This window comes from Neolamprologus multifasciatus, chromosome 5 (genome assembly GCF_963576455.1).
Source record: "Neolamprologus multifasciatus chromosome 5, fNeoMul1.2, whole genome shotgun sequence".
NCBI classification, from domain to species: Eukaryota; Metazoa; Chordata; class Actinopteri; order Cichliformes; family Cichlidae; genus Neolamprologus; species Neolamprologus multifasciatus.
The window spans coordinates 5,856,503-5,876,815 of record NC_140443.1 but is presented as its reverse complement, the minus strand read 5'-3'; the positions used below and the strand labels follow the sequence as shown (position 1 = coordinate 5,876,815).

Below are 20,313 nucleotides of genomic sequence, written 5' to 3'. Positions count from 1 at the left end.
AACGACCAAATTCTGCGAAGAAGAGGAAAAAAAAAAAAATCAGCTCAATTTGTGCTCGACTGTAAGCTGTGAGCTGAGAGGAGAAATAAAATAAGGCATTTAGCTGGGGATCATGTTAAACCATGCAAGTGAATGAGTCTCCTGAGGAGAGTGTTCCCTCTCTCTCTTATGATGGACTTAATTGCCTCTATCAGCGTTAAGATATAACATTTATCTCAGGTTTATTGCTCAGCTTTATGATCTTGTCCATCACGTTGAGGGGCTTCAAGAAGCATGCCACTTTTCAAATGACATCTTAAAATAATGCATAACTGATTAGAAAGCAACATGGGGGGGGGGGGCATAATTCGTATCTGGAAGATGAGAACATTTTTCAGGATGAGCAAATCTGGTATGTGTGCAGGACAGTGAAGCAGAATGTTTTTGATGGTTTGCTGGATGGATTACTCTTCAGTTTCTGGCTTTTTCAAAATGCATGGTTCACTAGACTAAAGGCACACACACATCTCCCCCACCTCTGACCCCCGAAAGCTCTGGGTAGGTGTATGGTTTCAGATGGCCAGACAATCGTACCATTGTGCTCCTGTTAACACAATGAAAACAAAGCTAACACGTCGCTGACATTCAGCAGCCCCCACTCTGCCTAACCTTGACTTACAACACAACAATATGGAAGAGCAAGTGAAATATAGCAAATGAGATATCAAATCGCACTTAAATCATGCACAAATCAATTGTTGATTTTTGTCTCCACACGAGTATTTAACACAGACTCAGAGCTTTGCGTGATTTTAGAAGGCCACATCGTTCATATATTATTTCATTTCTTTCAGGTGTGGTTCTGATCACCTGAAACAGACAGCTACTCATCACATGAAGACTTGAAAACCACATCTGCTTGTTCCATTAAATCTATTAAATCCACTTGCATTATATCATAGTGTTTGCCACACAATAGGAGCCTTTCAAGGGCAGTCCCGGAGGAAGCCAACAAAGGACCCTCTCTTTCAGGGACTAGTCAAGTAATTCAGAAAGAGCCAAACACAATTTTTTTGTGTGTGAATGGATCTTCTCCACCAGACCAACAAGCCACAATTCCACTAAGTCAAGAGAAAGGCTGTCAGAAAAAAGGAAGAGAGCAAAAAGATACCTGCTTTTACTCAAAACTGCCTTATTTAAACATGGAGAAATGTTTGCCCATAAAATAGTGATCCAGAAAAAGCATAGACCTAGAAAGAAATGTTAGGCAGTGATTTTAATGTAGTAGCCGGTGCTCTATTGTTACATTCAGCTGAAAGGTAATGTTTTCAATAACCTTATCACGACACATGAAGATGGATAATACAAATTTTTTTTCAAAGTAAATCCTGGATTTCTACAAAGCCTGTACATGAAAGATGTGTTACTATTTACACTATTAGGATTTGGCAACTTAAAAATAGTTGAACGTTAATGTTTGACCTGTTGTAAATACCTTACATTTAAAAACTCTGATTTTATTGAATGTGGAACATCAAAACAGATGAAGACATAAATTAATGATCAACTAATCAATTAAAATTTACTGCTTAGTATACTGTGACAAAATATTAAATCCACCTTTTTGTTAAGAAATAGAGATATTTTGATTGAAACCTACTTGCCCTTTTACACATGCTTTTTGCGTTATTCTGCATAGTGTAGGCGTTAAAGAATTTTAAAAAACAAAAAACAAAAAAACAACCCGGTAATCCCAGTAATTTAAAAAAAAAACAGAACACACACAATATAGCACCATCAGGAGAAAAAAACACAACATTTTTTGTGCATTTGGGAACTCACCATGTATTTAAATCTAAATGCAGCATCCAGTACCATCTACTTCTGTCAATAGGGCTCAAAATAATTCACTGTTCTTTCATTCACTGCCATGCTGACTCCACATCCAGCCTCTGCCACTAGCATTTAGGCTGAATTTTCTATTACCAATCTAATTGCACATTCCACCCTGACAAGAGCTCATTAAACCTTAATTATACACATGTTGTTTTCTACAAACATCTCCATTTGGGTCTCTCTGCCTTGTAATTGTTCAGCAGGGACAACCAGTTGAGATTTCGCAGATTGAAAGTGAATAAGAGAGAGCGAGAAAGAGAGAGAGAGGTAAAAGGAATGAGAGAAAGAAGGAAGGGGAAGAAAAAATACCAAAGAGAGAGAAAGAGAGGAGTGTCTGGAAGTAGGTCATGCCTCTCCATAAACAAGGCATGGTTTCTAAAATAATATACCCATCCAGTGGAAGTAATGCCAAACAACTGAGTGAATGTGGAGCTCATGTAATATTTACAGAGCACTAATACATAGATGACAGGTCTTTTTCTCAGCACCCCCTCCCCTCCCCTTTCCAAAGCCAGAGGTTTCTTTTTTTCCCCCTTTTTCATCTACTTTTTTTTCCTCTTGCCATTTGAATTTCAGAGAAAGCCAACTACATTGATATCTCTGGCATGGAGGCGGATTGGCGAGTGTTAAGATGTCGAGTTCCCCTTACTTTCTCCCTTCTTTTCTGCCTCTTGTATCGTTCGTAAGCCCCCTACCACCGACTCCGCCGCCACCGCCGCTCTCTACATCGTTCTCCCCGCATTGGCTTCGGCTGTGATGTTTTCACACATTTGTTACATTTTCGTGGGGGAAAGTGGGCCTTAATCCTGACTCTTTGAGGCATGGGCGATGATATTACTGTGGAGAATCGGCCTTTTAAAGACTTCTTTAAACTCCAGCTGGTGCTCTAAGGTCACCGAGCACTTGTTCGACATTAAGCCCAGCGTGATGTTTGTAGACTAGACTAACTGGCTTTGTTGACTCCGGGCCGGGCTTTCTGGGCACCTTGCATTGCTACTGCAAGAGGAAAAAGCTATGAAGGAGTGGCACGTCTGCATGTCCCATGAGTTTGATAATTATTATTTTTGATATTGAGATTGATGGTAGCCTACCTGATTTGGCAAATACAGATGATCAGATAAAACAATTAACATGGATAATAAATTTAAAGCAATATTAGGCCTTGCAAAGTATTTCTGACACACAAAAAAAATATTTTAATGATGAGTGAACTAATTGAACTGCTGTCTCTGCAGACTGCCATACATTTAATAACACAATCTTAATTTTTTGGAAGAAATATATCTGTGAGGGGGGAAATCAAATATTTTGCATGACTATACATTATGTTCTGTTGCATTACACTTTACATGTTTTCTCAAATTTCCAAAGATTTCCGGCTTATCTTTTACCTATCTTTATTAGCTTTGGACAAGTGAAGGTGACATCATGGATCCTGAGAAGTCAATACTAGAACTAATCACCCAATGTGTAAGTTTTAGGAGAAAAATCTGGTCTAATTCCTAAACGTTGTATTTGTGTTACTATTTAAATGTGCTCATATTAAATGACATTACCTAACTTTTCAGTCTCTGGTGGCATGAAATGAGAAGTCTCTCACAGACCACACAGTGTCACTGCCATTTAGCACCCAAAAAGCAATAAGTATCCACGCTGAGCCTCTCAGTCATCACCAGGGATCTTCTCAGCCTGTCAGTGTTGACACTTACTCTGTGCATCATTGATACCCGCCCAGCAGCGGGAAATAAATAGCCTGTCATCAGACCACTTCTGCTTTGCAATAGGCAATATAACAATTATCTTGGAAACGTTTTTACAACAGCCACTTATTTTGCATCTGTTTTGTTTGTTTATTCAGTTGGTTAGTTAAAATATTCCATTCAAAGCCCAATTACAGTGGAACATTACTCAGTTCTCGCTAACATCAAACACACTGACTGTACAGTGTGATGCGAGCCATGTCAAGATAAACAAACATGACTTATTAAACAGGAAAATGAGTCAATCTTATTATCCCGGCGTAATAAATCAGGAAAACACTAATTATAACAACCTGTGCCTGATCCTGACTGATTCACCCTTGCTCTCTGGCTTTCGGTCTGTGTATGTACAGTGTGTGCATATATATGTGTGTGTGTGTGCGTACGTCTGTCACATTCTTCTCCTGCTGCTGCCTTAATAGGCAGTCTCTTAGATATTCGCTACAGAATAGTGCTCATGCAATATTAATAACGCACCAAAATATGGAAGCTGGAGCCCCCACTCCTTCTCTCACTCTCTACATAATTGACTATGCAAGGCTCCAAATCAGCTTGGAAAAAGACACAGAGAGACACAAAGCAAGGAAGAGAGCAGGAGAGAGGGAGCGAGAGAGAAAGGGGGATGTGGTGAAAAAACAAAGTCCTGAGTCCTGAAACGATCCTGTCATCTTTGCGCTGCAGCAGATTCTGAACCTTCACCCTATGTATCACTGTCAAGGCAGAGGAGCTAAAACAACAACAACAATAACAACATCTACACGATAGCTCAAACAGTGTGACTCCCTGCAAAGGGTACACTGATGCTAATTCAACCTGAGCTAAACAACCCTCCACTCAAGCATATTTGAGAGTCGTTGTGCACGACTTTAAACACTCAATTTTTAATTATTTCATTGTATCATTCTCAGTAAATGCAATTACTCTAGTTCCATTATAGAAAATAAAACTTGAACTGGAGCTAAATTAAAGCAATCATGCATTCAGCATACGCAAGGTTACCTCTTAAGCTTGAGTGATGTGCCAGTGGGTCAGGCCCACAAAAGTTTGTTCCATTCAAACAGTTGTACAAGAAATAAAAGGCGTGTATTTAAATCTATAACATTTTCAAACAATGTTGAATATGTTGATTTGCACAAATTTAAGTTACTGCTATTAGCACTATAGCAGGAACATTTGTGTGAGTGGGTTCTCCTTTTATCAGTTCTTATGTGTGCACATAAACACATGCAAGCCCATCCACAAGCATACGGCTGATGCAATACACATTCCCGCCAATGGTTTCACACAATCCCAGTAATCTATACGTGGTGGTAATGCGCCAAGATTCACAGCAATGTGCCAACAAACGCAGCGCAATACAAGCCTGAAAGCTAGTATGCATGGGTGTAAACAATGCAGGTTTTAAATACTCAAAAGAATTAGACTCACGAATGTCTTTTGATGAAGAAAATGCGTATAATGGATTTTTTTAACCTCACTGATATGCAACATTTCAGTGAAAAAATATAGATATTCAAACTTGTATTTTCATTTACACGTGAACATCAAAAATCTAGAAAACAGCATTTTCACTACACTTGCAAGATGGACAGTAGGATAACATCAGCACCTACGATCTTAACACATTTCCCTAAACTAAGAATGTAACATCGGCATCCACGTCACAGCATTGTTAGCTAAGCTATGCAACAGTAAGTGACAATACTGTAAGCAACTGAGTCCTACAGCATACTGTAAGACTGTAAATACCCTCACTCTTTCTCTGTCACATCCATACATCAGCTTCCATAATCATGGCTTCAGAACAAAATCAAAAGGACCACATTCCTCTCTGAATCTGTAACATTACTTAGTGCTTTAGATTGTTTGGCACCACAGTGGCTCATTGATTATCTTTGCTTCTCCAGCAGCAACTGGATCCAGGCTTCAAACTTGTATAGAGTTTAAATGTCCTCTGTGTGCTTGGGTAGGTTTTCTCTGGGAGTTCTGGTTTCTCCTGTGTTGATGCTCAGTCAATGCTGACTACCTTGGCCCAAGACACTCACTAAACTGGATGTGTGTGTGTGTGTGTGTGTGCGATACAAAAAAATGTTCATGCCTTTTTAATTTGTCATTTATTAAAATTATAAATATATATTTTAACTCAAAAGTACAGTTTTTAAATTTAATGTTGCTGAAACAACAAAGTAATTAAAAAAAATCTATCTGAATCACCCATCTTTGGAAAAGAGAGTTTATTACAGAGAAATGGCTCTTTCCAAAATAAAAGCTATACTATACGCTTCTTCTGGGCTATATTCTCAGCAGCATATTAAACATATCAGGTCCCCATAAGGAGAATCATGTGCTAACGGCTGTCTAAATGACTCGGGTAAAGTTTGTAGCATGTGTGCTTGTTGTTTTTGTCTGCTTCCACTTGTCTTTGCACTAGGATGATGTTGGAGTAAATGTGCAGTCATATTCGTTGTGTTCCCACTAGTGCTGTCAGCGTTAATCTCGTTGAAATGACGTTAACGCCACAACACGGCAAATCTCCGTTAACGAGCTACCACGGATTGCCAGTGTGTGGGGCTGGACGGCCAAAAACCTTAACGAGCTAACTGCGCTAACACACTAGTTCCCACCAATGTAATTGAGCATTGCGTGGCACATCTGACATACTGTTTTACTTTTGTCCATGACGGGCTTACCTTCAGGGTCATACGTCACATGAAAACCAAAATAGTTCCATACGCCAGATCTGAATGAGGGTGGGGGAGGTTCAATTTGCCATGTTGCAACGAGAGCTTAACTTCTGTCTTGCTAGCTTGCCCTGCGCTCAGTGAATCTGCGTTCGACTACTCCGCCTAGGCTGCACTGTCGAGCGCAGATCCACTGAGCGCTCAACACAGACAGCATCGCCAGAAGGAAAGTTGATAAAATAAATTAAAAATTGTGTATTGTTCATACATATGCGTACCAAACGGTTCAATATCGATACGAGCATCGTTGCACCCCTAATATATATATATATATATATATATATATATATATATATATATATATATATATATGTAGATACACCAGTGTTTGACATCCATCAGTCAAACACTGATGGAATTATGAACGTAGAACCGTAACATCAGATTTTGATCCATCATGCAGCACCATGTGGAAAGTATCTGATTGGCAACGACTTTTGTATAAGTATGACTACAATCCCAAACACACTGCCAGTGCAGTAAAGGCATACCTGGATACAAAAGCACACAATGAAACAGTATCAGTTATAGGTTGGCTTTCCCAGATGCCAGACCTCAAGTTAACTAAAGCAGTATGTCAGAGAATGGAATAAATGACAACCAACATCCAAAGAAGAGCTTTGAATGTCCTTCAAGACGACCGGAGAACTATTCCTTTAAAAATTAAAAGAAAGCTTGCCTAAGAGAGTTCAGATTGTGTTGAAGAGCAGAAGTGGTCATACCAAATATACTTCAAGCTCTGTTTTTCCCTCATGTGCTGTGCTTGCTGTATGTATGTCTACTGTATTTCCATGTATGCTGGTACATTTCTACACCTATTTCAGGGTTTCATAGCAAATTATAAAGAAATGAAGGGTGGCATAGAACTCGATAAAGTGTTTTCAGCCAGATCAATGTCACAACTTGACACTCAATAGCTTTTTAAATCATTGTTCGCTATAGTATGGGTGCTCAGCAGCCACCACGGAGAAAACAGGATCAATCTCTGGCGTAGATCCCCAAACTTAGTTGACTCGAGTGAGTTTAGGTTAGATGCCTATATTCATCAAATTTTCAGATGATTATGTATAAATTTGAGAAAACTTCAATACAGTTTTATTTTGTTTTACTAGTGAGATTCCATTTAAGTCAACTAATACAACAAAAGCTCCCGTCTATATTTCACATCTACATCTGGGTATGAGAAGATTACCGCAGAGCAACGCAGATCCCGCCCTCTACACTGAACACTTTTATAAAAATGAACCATACGCACTTAGAGCTGTAATAGATGTTGAAAGAATTAAAAAAGAAAAAGAAAAGGTTGCGGGGGCAGAGTTGGTGGTTGGAGGGAGGGGAGGGGGGGGTGGGCAGTGCACCTTGACAGGAAACATAGAGGTGAAGAGCAGGAGTTGGAGGTTAGTTTGACAGAGAGAAAAGAAGTGGTGGTGGTGGTAAGGAATGTGTGTGTGTGTGTGTGTGTGTGTGTGTGTGTGTATGTGTGTGTGTGTGTGTGTATGCATATTTCTTTCTCTTTTTGGGTGGGGGGGGGAGGAAGTGCCAAGCCCACTTTTAACTGAACTGAGGGTGATGAGTGGTGGTGTGGTGGGGGACAGAGATAAAGATCAGGGGAAAATAAAAGGGGTGTGCAAGGGAAGTAAGAGGGGAGGAAGGAGCTGGGGTGGGGGGGGTGAGGGGGGGGGCAGGGACCTACTACACCTTTACACTTGCTCTCACCGCAGCACCTGATAAGTGCAATGGAAAAACGTCTGGTTTCCTCCTGCATGTTAAGTGGTTTATATTCTCCTCCTCTCCATGCAGCCTGTAGCTACAGTATGCTACTGTACTGACGCTGTACCCAGGTAATAACAGACAAAAGGAAATGACATACAAAACCAAAGGTGAGTAAGAAAGAGAGAGTTGGGGAGAAAAATAGCACATATTTTCTCTTTTTATAATGTCTGCGTGTATATGTGTGTTGTGGTTTTTGCGTTGTTGTTCTTTTTGTTCTATTCTAATTTGCACACGTGCAATCTGAACACAACAACTAGACAACATACAAATCTTCTTTCCACCGCTGAACATTTATCCAGAACTTTGAGCGTCTTTATTTTACAAACAGCTTCCACATGGAGATTTAGGTGCAATTTAATTTGCACAACAGCGGATTAGATGAAGGTGGATATATATCTTTACCACCTCACGGCTGTCCTGACAAGGAACTCATTCCCATGATTTGTAAGTGGGTCTCTCCACTGAAAAGCATTAACAATATTCACTTTAGATAACATATGATTCTGGGCCCTGGGAGAGGATGGGTTTCTTAGAAATGCTTTGTTAGCACTCTCCCCCTTGATAAATGATTTAGGACATGTGGCCTGAGACATCAATACAATCTCTGTTGTAATTAAAAAAGGTGCGCACCAACAATATTACACAGCTTTCGCTTTGTCTGCCTGTCTCTTCTCTTCCTCTCCCTCACTCCCCTACTTTTCCTCCCATTGAGCCCTGGAGCAGTGAAGAGATAATTCAAAAAGCACTTGCATGGAGTGAAACATGAAAAAGGGAGACATATGAAATTAAATTCTCTCTTTTTGCTCTATTGTTCTTTCATTTTCTCTCCTTTGTTACATAAATGCATTAAAGCAAGGCAAGCTAGATTCTAATTATGATTTCCGCAAAAAGATGTTTTATTAAAAAAATGAAAGAATGGTTTCACAAACAAAGTAGACTGACTGTTCCAGCACTTTGTCAAAGTCAAAGTACTGGAGGTGTTCCATCACTTAACTTCAATAAACGTAATCTTTTTTGTTTTGTTTTGTTTTCCCAACCATGCCCATGAACATTTGTATAATAAAATAACAGAAAGAACGAGACTTTGATGTCCAAACACAGCAAAATATAGAGAAAAAGGGAAAAATGTTTAATTTTCATACATAATCAGATTATTCTTTTTCACGTGAAACAGGTAGAAGTATTATTTCCAGAAAGACACAACTTGGCTTTCGTTCTGTGTCAAAACAAATGCAGTAGGAGTCGATTGGTTGACCGATCATTTGCACAACCTACGCTACTTTGAGAAGCTACCAAAGAAATACCACACCAACCACCATGCCGGATGGGTGTTATTTTTTGGTCAATAACGGGGTGGGGATAGGAGACTCTTACTATCACTATTAGAGTGAGTGTGGGAACAATTATAGGCTTGGTATTAGTCAGGGGTGGAGGGTGCAACGCAGGTCAAAGAATGAGGAAGAGGTTTAGGTTAGGAATAAAGTTTGAGGAATTGTTAATTGTTTGGTTAAGTTGTTTCCTGGAAGCGATTTCATTGCTGACTGCATATTTCAATTGTTTTCACTTGTAAGACTCGGCAAAAACTCGATACGTCTTTCTCATCTGATGTCTAGGCACTCTTGTTGTGCAACTAAGGGAAGTTCAGAGGCTTGCTCTATGGTTTAAAAGTGACATATAGGTGTGGTTGAGACCATTGGGTGTGTGGGTGGAGGGGAGGCTGGGAGAGATGAGTCTTACCCCAGTAGAGGGCAGTCTCTTGCCGTCAGGGTTTGGGCGCATGGGCAGGGAACTGTAGAGCCTTACACCTCGATCTGGAGCACCGTATCTGCTCTGGAGGGGGGGGGGGGGGGGAGAGAAACAGAAAGACATTCAGTACTTTTTTTTTTTAAACGGTAATGAAAATATACACATTTTAATAAAATGAATTTTAAAGTAATTTAGTTTCAAAGTTTCTCTACTTTTACTGTCTCAGCCAAAGTACAGAGATCATTCAGTCAATAAACATGTTTTTTTGATGGTTCTTCTTTTGTTTACCAGCGTTAGTTCCATAAATTTCTACCAAGTCACAAACCTGCACATTGGCTGCCAAGTTAATCACATCGCTTCATGGTGATGTACTACACATAATAACTGGATAAAATTGGCTCATGGAGCGGCACTAATGGTGCTAAGCTGTTGTGTTTGGTAGCCAGTGTTCCTATGCACTGGTTTACTACTGGCTCCATCTTTTTGTACATTACACAACTGATAATCAGAGTGTAGGTACTGGGTCTTAAGCCAGCCAGCTCCTCCCCGTACTGCCCCGTGTGGATTTCAGATGCACCTACGAGAGTTGCGGAAAAGCCCTCAGTACTTGGGAAGCTAATGATTCGCACAAAGTGATCTCTGCCAGGGAAAGAGAGAGTGTAGCTCAGTGGGGTTCACACTGTGGCCCACAGCCACAGCATGGGTACCTCACAGGATTTACTTCAAATCTAATGCTCTTAATCTCTTTGTCTTTATCAATCTCCTCACTTCACTCTCAGCTAGTACGCACAGCACTGCGTATCTGTTATTCTCTCGATATCCTGTTGTTTGCACATTAGCATCACTCTTCGGTAACATGTGTTCAATAGGTTTTGTGTTGTTTCAGTCATCTGATTTTTAGAATAGTGAGAACGCGTGCTCTGTGCGCGTTCATTGATAAAGTGGGCTACGTCTATTTTTTCTCCCTCGACCCGCTTTTAGCTTTGCATTCTGCCTGTTGTGAAACTAAAAGCTGCCATCAGTGATGTAGAAAACGGCCCCCTCATAAATAAGAGGACAAGACATAGTTTTATATTTGGAAATAACTACAGCAGCTGCTTGCTTTGTATAGCACATAATGACTTTGCCACACTCAATCCATATGGTCTGCTAATGAGGATATGATGCAAATTGTTGAAAGAAAACACACAATGCAGTAATTAATAAATATCACATTATCTTTCCCTCGGATCACTTCTCTTCTTCCTTTAACACACAGACAGGGTGCATATGTAGAACACCCAGAAAGACATAAATACATTCAAGGGCATTAGCCTGAGAGTGTTTTGCAGTGAGACATGCAGTACTTAACAATATTTTTTTAAATGGCATGAACTAACCACAGCTGGCCTTTTACTTCAAGGAAAACATGTGTAAGAGCTTATAGACAGGAAAACACATATAGGTGTAAATTGTGACGGCCCCGGCTCTTATAGGAAAACACCCTAAACACACTTTAATATATTGTGTTTATGGATCTAAATGCAGAGTGATTGCCACGGGATGCAAGCTGCAAAGCCAGATATGCAAAAGGTTGCATATTCATATGCAGACTCAAAACAAGAGTATGATTTACAGTGTACTATGTAAGATGCGTACTTTATAGATCAGTAACTGTTACCAGTATGCTGATCAGATGTTGTGGGCTGATCACAGACAGTGCATAGTGCATGCTATTCCCCAAGGCAGAGTGAGAGTACTTGCTGTGTAAGGTTTTGATTTCCTGTGCTCATTATGAAAGGTAAAAACAGATGAATAGACAGCAGTGGCCATCTTGTCGATGAGCTTTGCATAATGATGATACAGCATTAGTAAAGATAAGAATGTCCTGTTTTGACAATCGTCGCCGGGAAAAAAGAAAACAGCGAGCCATGTCTACTTAATCATAAAGCAAAAGCATGATTCCATGTGAGATGCGACTCGTGTTTCTTAATGGGGATCAGAAATCTGACCTGATCTGCTTGAACTAAAACATTTTCTTCCAGAGGAGCTACTGTACACTAACTCCATCTCTCACTGAAGACCTTTTTTTCTTTTGGGGCTTGTTAGGTAGCTTGCCAGCATCACAGCTAAATGAATTCCTTGCCAAACAGCTTCTTTAACCAGCGAAGGAGCCACAGTAAGTGAATGTTTGATATTTCTCCACTGTGCCAGGCTAATCTGGCCCTGTGGCATGCCATTACGGGGCTAATAACAGCTGTCTACGGCCCGGAGGGGACACAAGCAGGCCTGGCTGTGCTAACTGGCCCTGACAGACTCATTAGGAGTGCTGGCACCCAGAACAGCAAAAGCCAAACTCCTCACATTTCCTTGCTGGCTCACAACAGTCTGCAAGTGCAAGAAGCATTGTTCTTTACACTTGTTCTCTGACACCTTTCTTTTGTTTTCTACTCACTTCAGAGGCTCTCGCCTCTCTCTTTGACTTTTTTGGTCAGGTTTGGGTTTCTGTGATATTTTTTGCCAAACCAGATGCCGTACCATGTCTACTTGACCTCGGGTTGAATCTAACCTCTTATTCTCTCTCTCTATTTTTTTTTTTTTTTAAATCCTGCCCACCCACTCTCTACTGCTGACCAAAATAGAGCAGGCAAGATTCACTTGTTTGTTCGTGCTATTGTAATCTTTGCCGAAAAAAGTAAAAGGAACACAAACGAATACATAACTAAATAAATGACTCGGAACTTCTAACTAACTTTGTTTATCTGCCACAGGAAGACGCTGCACCACACCAGGAAGACGCTGGCATCCTCTGAACTTTGTATTATATACAGTGTCTGTTTGGGGACAAAAGGGGTTTCCCCAGGCAGACAGCACAAGCAAACACTGGCCTGCCACTTGGCAGGGCCAAGCCAATCACTACAAGCAGAGCAGGCTGACAATAAACACAAAGGTCTAATGGCAGTGGTCTGCATATAGAATTATTAATAACTTGGGAAGCATGCATGGTTGCAAGACTCCAGCCATGCAACAAACATTCATGTCTTCATTTCGATTTACATAAAGATTTATTTTACTCTGATGCATGTGAAGGTGAGTAATTCAAATAACTGTCAGTGTACCATTTAACATATATTAATGCACCATCGATGCACATTTTCCATGTTTTCTTATCTAATATACAGGTATCCAATTTTTATCCAATACAATTTAATTTCTCGAGTCATATTTTTGAACTGCCAAATAATCTCTCTTTTTTTTTTTTGCAAAGCCATATTAGCTCGTTTAAAACACAGTGAGCACTGCAATAGATTTTCTCATTAGAAATCAACACTGGCCTTCCCTTTTTATAGGCTGCACCACTGGGGGACTGTAAAGCCGAAGGAGCAGCTGTGGGGGTATGGTTACCTGTAATGCTAGCTGTTGCATGTTATATTATTTACGCAGATCTGGACTTAATGGAACACATGTGCATCTGAAACCGACATTCTTCCCAGATTAGTTGAAAGCCGGCACACACCAGACTCTACCAATGAGAGGAATGCAAGGCCGAGACAGGCTTATGAGGAAACACTATCACTCATCTATGGTTTAAAATACTTGCAATGTATGTGTGCACACACACACACACACTGTCATGCCTGTACACACATTCTCTACTGATATATCTTGTACACAGCACTTTGTATAGTAAGCACTCAACAATGGGTGCACACTGACATCAGAAGATCAATAATAGAAAACATTACACTCGTTCAAAACAGTCGATCAGTCTTTACACCCTTAAAATGACTATTTCTTATGCTCTACTAAAAACTTGTCAGCTGTGTTGCATAAACATAATATCAGTCGGATTTATAGATGTGGTGGTCGAACACTCAGTAACAGAGTATGAATCACTTTTTCAGTGGTTTTTTTAAGAGTCTGAGAGAAAACCAGCTGCAGGATGCAACATCGGTTTGCATATTGCATTGTGATGAATCATTGTCTTTCATACACTTTTCACAGTATGGGATATAATTTTGAGGACAGATGTTACAGGTTCTTCTCATTTGTTCGTGATCCGTGATTCTAACACTTACTAGTGTTTGCGTTACGTTTTTAAGGAAAAGCTGAAAGTACATCTATATTTGGAGGGGTTGTATGTTCTGTAATCCTACTAGAATATTATTACAGCTTGCTTTGATTTTTTTTTCTTCCCACTCCTCAACTTTATGTAACTAAGTTTTCTTTGCAGGGAACTTGAAAAGGATTAACTGACATCTTTTGATGTTAATTTATCCACAGTCTCTCTGCTACCATCTGTGAGTTCCAGCCTGCAGACCTTGAAAACACTGACATGTAAGTGCTGTTTATTTCAAAGAGAAGGGTGTACAAAACTATATCAAAAAATAATAATAATAATAATGTGCTGAAAGAAAATGCATTTATATGTTTCTTGTGCTTAAAGCCGTTTCAAATTTAATAAACGCGTAATATAAATTTGGTTTAGATATTTCAGTAAACATTGAACTCCATTTAGCTGTATTTAAGTACTGTTATGTCTTTCTGCGCTCAGAAAGACATTTATGTTTTAATGTCGACTAAGGCTTAAACAGCTCGACCATAACCAGGACATGAAGCCGGGGGCTACCTGCCTCAGGCCAACGCTGCCTCTCAAACTACTGATCACACCATTGGGAATATCCAGCCAACGGCAGCATTTAAGCTGTGGCTGTTTATAGCTGACCGCAGCTTTTCCAGCGACTACATGTTCATTCCTACTGTAAACATGTCAGTTTGTATGATTAAGGCTGCGCCGGGAAGAAATGGCGTTATAACAATTCAACCAAATAATTATTATAAGTAAAATTAACAGTTTTTCCTTCATATTATATCTATACTTGCTTTGTACTTTCCAGTAAAAGCCAAGTATAGATAGTATAGCTTTGCACTTTCCGATCCCCTACACCCCTCACTTTGCCTCCACCCTTTGTCTTGTCTTGTTGCCTCATCTTGTGTTTACATTTCTCCAATAGTTTTTGTTCCACTAGTCAACACAGATCATAATTTACGGGTTGTAGTGCGTGTTTGTGTGTGTGTATCTCTCAACTCTCTATTAATCTGTATATTCGTTTAGCTCTCCATGTCTCTTTCATTGATTTTCAAGTCAGTTTGCAAGCATTTTACGAAATGAACGTGCCGTGTTAATTTGCAACTGCACGCTCCTGATTTTAAACACGGAAAAAGTTTAGCGCAAAGTGACAACGAGGAGGTAATGTTTGTATCTGTTTTCTAGCTACGCTCAAGCCAAGACGCCGTCTGCTGCTGGTGACAGAAATCACACAGTTTCTCAATAACGTGGTAATTCACTGTAATCCAACCTTGATCGGAGTGACTGCAGCCACGCCGTTTCGCCCGGTGAACAGTTGAAAATGTTGCGAGAACTATAACTAATTGCGAAAGTTGTGGTTATGCATTTGGCTTTTCCCTCTTCTCTCAAACTTTTATGACACTGTGTTTCTTTCTTGTATTGTTTTTTTCTGTTCGCATTTCTCATGCTTTCCTGACTTCTTGTGTCTACCTCAAGGCATAGAGGGCCGTGACAGAAAGTAGATTCTGTATCTACTGAAACAACAATGTAGAGCTTGGCTGCATGTTTTCAAGTGAGATAGGAGATACGACAGAGGCATCTAAAATTGTACCCAAGCTTAGATACTGCATACAGTCCACTGACTGGATTACAGAGTGGATTAAAGCCATAGTTAACTCTTCACACAGCAGAAAGAAAAGTTTTAGAATTTAGTCTTCAGTCAGAGATCAAGGATTGTTTTTTTTGGGGTTTTCTTTTTGTTACGGATCGTCTAAAAAGACTAAAAAGCTTACGTTCAAAATTAAAGTGAAGGTAATCAGGACAAGCCATCATTAAACTATATATATCTCTCATTTACATCAAAGGCAATTACAAAGATGCCACAAGGAACGTTATAACACTACACCCTTTGCAAAGGATAACTACTGCAATAAGTCTTAATGATAGAAAAATTAGCTCACTCTCTCCACCGTCATTTTGTCTCTCACGGTATTGCACACACACACACACACACACACGCGTGCGCGCACACACCTGCCCTTTGTATTATGCCTGACACAGAAGTGAGCGAGATGGAGTGCATTAATAAAGTGCAGTCAGAGCCCTTGCCCTCTCTGATTCAAAGAGAAGAAAAGGAACTTTTCATTTTCCTTTATCCTCTGTTTTTGATTATTTCCAAAACCCTTCATCTTTATAAGGCTGTTTCCTGAGGACAAAAAAAACCACAGTGTTACAACGATACAAGTTACAACCAACGGATGACAAGCAGAAGCAGCACCTCTGCTGTGCACTGGACACAACTAGCGTGTTACAGGCGGAAAACAGATGGCTGGGAGAAGCTTTAGCTAATACAAAAACAGGGATTTTGTCATTTCTCTTTTTTTCTACAAATGAAACATGCAAAGGCTGGATTACTTTAGCACAAACAGACACTGGGCAGAATGATTCTTTAATAAATTAGGATTGCTGAGGAGAGCAAATACTCCCGAATCTCAGACTTTAAAGTTCACTAAACTCAAAGGGAAAAACTGTGATATACTGTAAAAAGTTTCCATTAACAATACTGAGCTGTCAGCACTGCCACTATAAACATACTGCATGTTGTTACAATAGCTGTAATAAGTCATGAAAGGTAGTGCTGACATGATTCAACAATCAGACTGTAAGAAATACAGTAACCCACAATCATTTTCCAACTATATTATGTTAGTTATGGCTATAAATACTGAACTCTGTGGCACTGGCTCAAAAAATCTTTAAAAAATTCTTCATATCTCACTTATCTTAACTGCACTACTGTATAGTTCTGTGTAAATAATCATTCTGTACATACGATAATTTTTAATCCTACAACTGTTTATAACTTGCATAGTTCACATTTCTGTATAACTGTATATCTCATATTCTGTATAGTTTTTTTATTTCATATTTATACCCTGTTCATAGCTTGTACTCACTACACCCTGTACATACTTATAGTTATAGAATATTCATAACATACTTCATACCGTGTACATTATAACATACCATAATAGACCCATTTCTGTAATATACTTACATATCTATATTATTGCTAATATATATTGTAATATATCTATATCACGGCTAAAGCACTTCTGGATGGATGCAAACTGCATTTCGTTGCCCTGTACCTGTGCATGTGCAATGACAATAAAGTTGAATTCTATTCTATTAAACCTGTTCCAGCTTCTCAAATGTAGGGTGACTTGCATAATATGATTTTAGAAGGAATATTTTGGGATTTTATGCAAAAAACACTTTAAATTCGACTTACTCTAACTGTCATTTCACCCTTCAAATGCTAAAAGCATTCGTAGTTAATACTACTGTAGTCAGACCTTGCAGTCTTTTATTTGCATCATGCTTTGTTCTCATGTATGTAAACATAGCAAGCTCTTGTTGAGTGGTAACTGACCTGGCTAAAGCAACAACGACATGTGTTTATTGCAAACCATGACCTCAGCAACTACAGTGCAGAGCACTGCTCGAAATGATAGAAAGCTTTAGACGCAGAGTTTTTAATTAATTAGTGTTTTGGGTTTTTTTGCTCATTCTTATCTAGAAACATCATTTTCACATAGTCTGAGCTCAAGAGGTAGTTACAGTACAATATCTGCGGTAGGAAACTCGGTTTCCGAAACATATTTAGAAGTTCAATCACACATCGTGGAACGACTGGGGCAGGGTTGGGGGATAAAACAGGCGTCGCTGTAAAGACAGAGCTGGGAAAGTTAGTGCAACGCAAGCCAGAAGAGAGAGAGAGATGGAGATAGAGAGATACAGAGAGAGAGTTAGTTGGGAGTTGATATGCTGACTACAGGCAGTTGATTTGGTTTCAGAGAGCATTGTTACGGTGCTTTGAATTAATGCCTCCCAAAGAGTCCAATTGTGATTCTTGGGCTGTGCTGACAGAATATTTGACAGCCCGGGTGAGCTGCTGATCTCAGCTGAATCCTCTGTTCTGAGTGTGTGCGTGTGCGCGCGCGAGCGTGCGTGTCACAACCAACACACGCACACACCTACACATGTTCAGATATATGTCGACGCGCCAAAACAGAAACTGATCCGACAGATTTATCAAATCAGAAGTGACAGTTTGCTTAGCTCTGACGCGCAAACACAAACTACTAAAGAATGCAAACAACTCTCGTACGCAGGTAAATTGAGCACGTTCAATTAATCGTGATGAAAAAGTTGTGACCGGCTGTTTTTTCCTCTCTCTCTCTCTCCTTCTTCTCCCTGCAGGAAACGTGCTGTCCCTCTGGGCTGCTGAATAAATAACAAAAACAGACAAGCCCAATGCTTCATTACAACAATAGGAAGAAAAAGAGACGCTCCATCAAAATAAATCCGCTGCACAGTACCAGTCCGCTCTGACAGCAGCACAACATCAAGAAACATTATTTGTCAAATGTAACAAACCGAGTTGCAGATGCTGCAGATGCATTAATTGTCGTCATCACGTTAAGTCTGGAGATACCTAAGTCATGTTACTCACTAATGCATCAAAGAATCTCTGTACATCTTTTTGTGTTTTCTGTGCTTTTCTTCACAACTGTTTGTCTCATCCAGTTCGCATTTATTAGACTAAATGAAATATAGTATTCGGTCTGAACTTGCTTCGGAAGAGTTGTCAAGGCTTTGTTTTGTAGAACTACTACACTGGAAAATTGCAATCTCTACCAAAAGCCTGCATTTTAGTCGATTAGGAAACATACATTTGTTGTAACGTCAACCAACAGTCTGCATGTGAAGCATTTGAGTAAACTGTCACATCGACTGATAGTCTGAATGTGATCTTACAGACAGAGTTCACATCTGTTAATTGCAGTGCAGGGTTGCCCCCGCTATCAACTGCATGAGTCTCCGCATCAGTCACATGAGGCGACACCACACGCTGACAGAACTTGAAACCTGACTTCACACAACGAGAAGAAATTCTTGTAATGCATCAGGGAAGGGATCATGATTCATATTTTAGAGTATAAAAACCTCTTAAATGCTTCGTAAGTGTGACTACAAATGAGGTATGAGACAACTACAATGACCGAAGTGGCAAATGAGTCAGTCAATATAAGTATTTATAGTTTGCACTAACTGTCCTTCCCCCTTTCGCCATGTGAAATCGTAAAAAGTTTAGTATCGGTGCGATTAAACTAAATTTAAGAGATCGTGTTTTTTTAAATTATGAGGTTCGGAGAGGATCCCACAGTGAAAACATGTTCTAACCTGAGAAGCCAGTACTTTAAAATTAACTGGTGAGAAATGATCAAAAAAAGGGGAAAAACAATAGGAGGAGAAAGATGCTAGCAACTAATAGCTGACTAAAGATTATATGTGCAGTGCAGGCGTTGATTTTGTGGATGGATGCTCCTTCATTTCTAGGTTTTCTCTTCTACCTCTCACTTTACCTTTGAGATCCATTTACAGCACCTCTCCACCTCACTGTCTCCCTCTGCTTTTACATCTTTCTCTCTATCTTGAGTGCTGTGCCTCACCCTAATTAGAAATTCCCCCTCCGACCAGCTGAAATTGAATTGCCCATCATTTGCATAATGATAGCTCACTGGGCTGATGGCCGATTTACCATGAGATGAAATGTAGCAATCACTTAAGAGAGTGACCATGAGGGAGTGTGGGTAAGCGGGTGCATAAAAAAAAGGAGGAAGAGAGTGAGAGAGAGACGGCGAGAGAGAAAGAGAGAGAGATGGAGGTGGGGGGGAGAAAATGTGAGAATAAAAAGGGATCACAAAGATAGAGTCAAGTAAAGAAAAAGAAAGAATGAAAGTCTGAAATCCGCCAGGTATTTAGGTTATTGTCTCACACTGCAGGCTTGCTGGGAGGAAGGCTGTGTCCTCAATATGACAGTAACTGGACACAACAAGGACACATAAGGGCGCATATGTAACACATTTTCTCTTTTACACGAAACCACTTGTGTCTTTAAACTCTAATTATGCCACGCCATGTTTCAAACAGAGCGACTCTTCTTCTGTTTTCCCACCGTCTTAAAGGTCGGGATTTCCGGCCGCATGTCTTCTAAGGGAATTAATATCCTCAATGAGTATTTCAATTTTTTTAAATCAGTAGCTAAAATAAGAGTCAAAGCAGTTGGCTGGGAGAAAATCAAACGCTCGATAAATGTATTTGCCTTTTCTCCTCACAGATACAAATTCAATAGACACACTTCATGAGGAAATAAGCGATGCAAGGTTGATCACTTCTATCCACAATTATGTTTCTTTGCTCTCAGAACAGGAATAAAACAGTCGAAAGCAAATAATAAATGTAGACGACCTCCATTGTTGATGTTAAGTGTTGAGCTGTTGTATACTATAATTAGTTTCTT

General features: G+C 39.7%; 1 protein-coding gene across 4 annotated transcripts in view; it reads right to left on the bottom strand.

Moving 5' to 3' along the window:
• The window catches only part of tox2 (TOX high mobility group box family member 2), a 112,993-nt gene that overhangs the window by 54,536 nt on the left and 38,144 nt on the right, over window positions 1-20,313 (bottom strand). For all 4 annotated transcript variants that reach the window (XM_085161042.1, XM_085161041.1, XM_085161040.1 and 1 more), the window contains exon 2: window positions 9,887-9,979. In XM_085161042.1, the coding sequence (XP_085017168.1) occupies window positions 9,887-9,928 (42 nt within the window). In that variant the 5' untranslated portion in view covers window positions 9,929-9,979. The remainder of the gene's footprint in view (window positions 1-9,886; window positions 9,980-20,313) is intronic.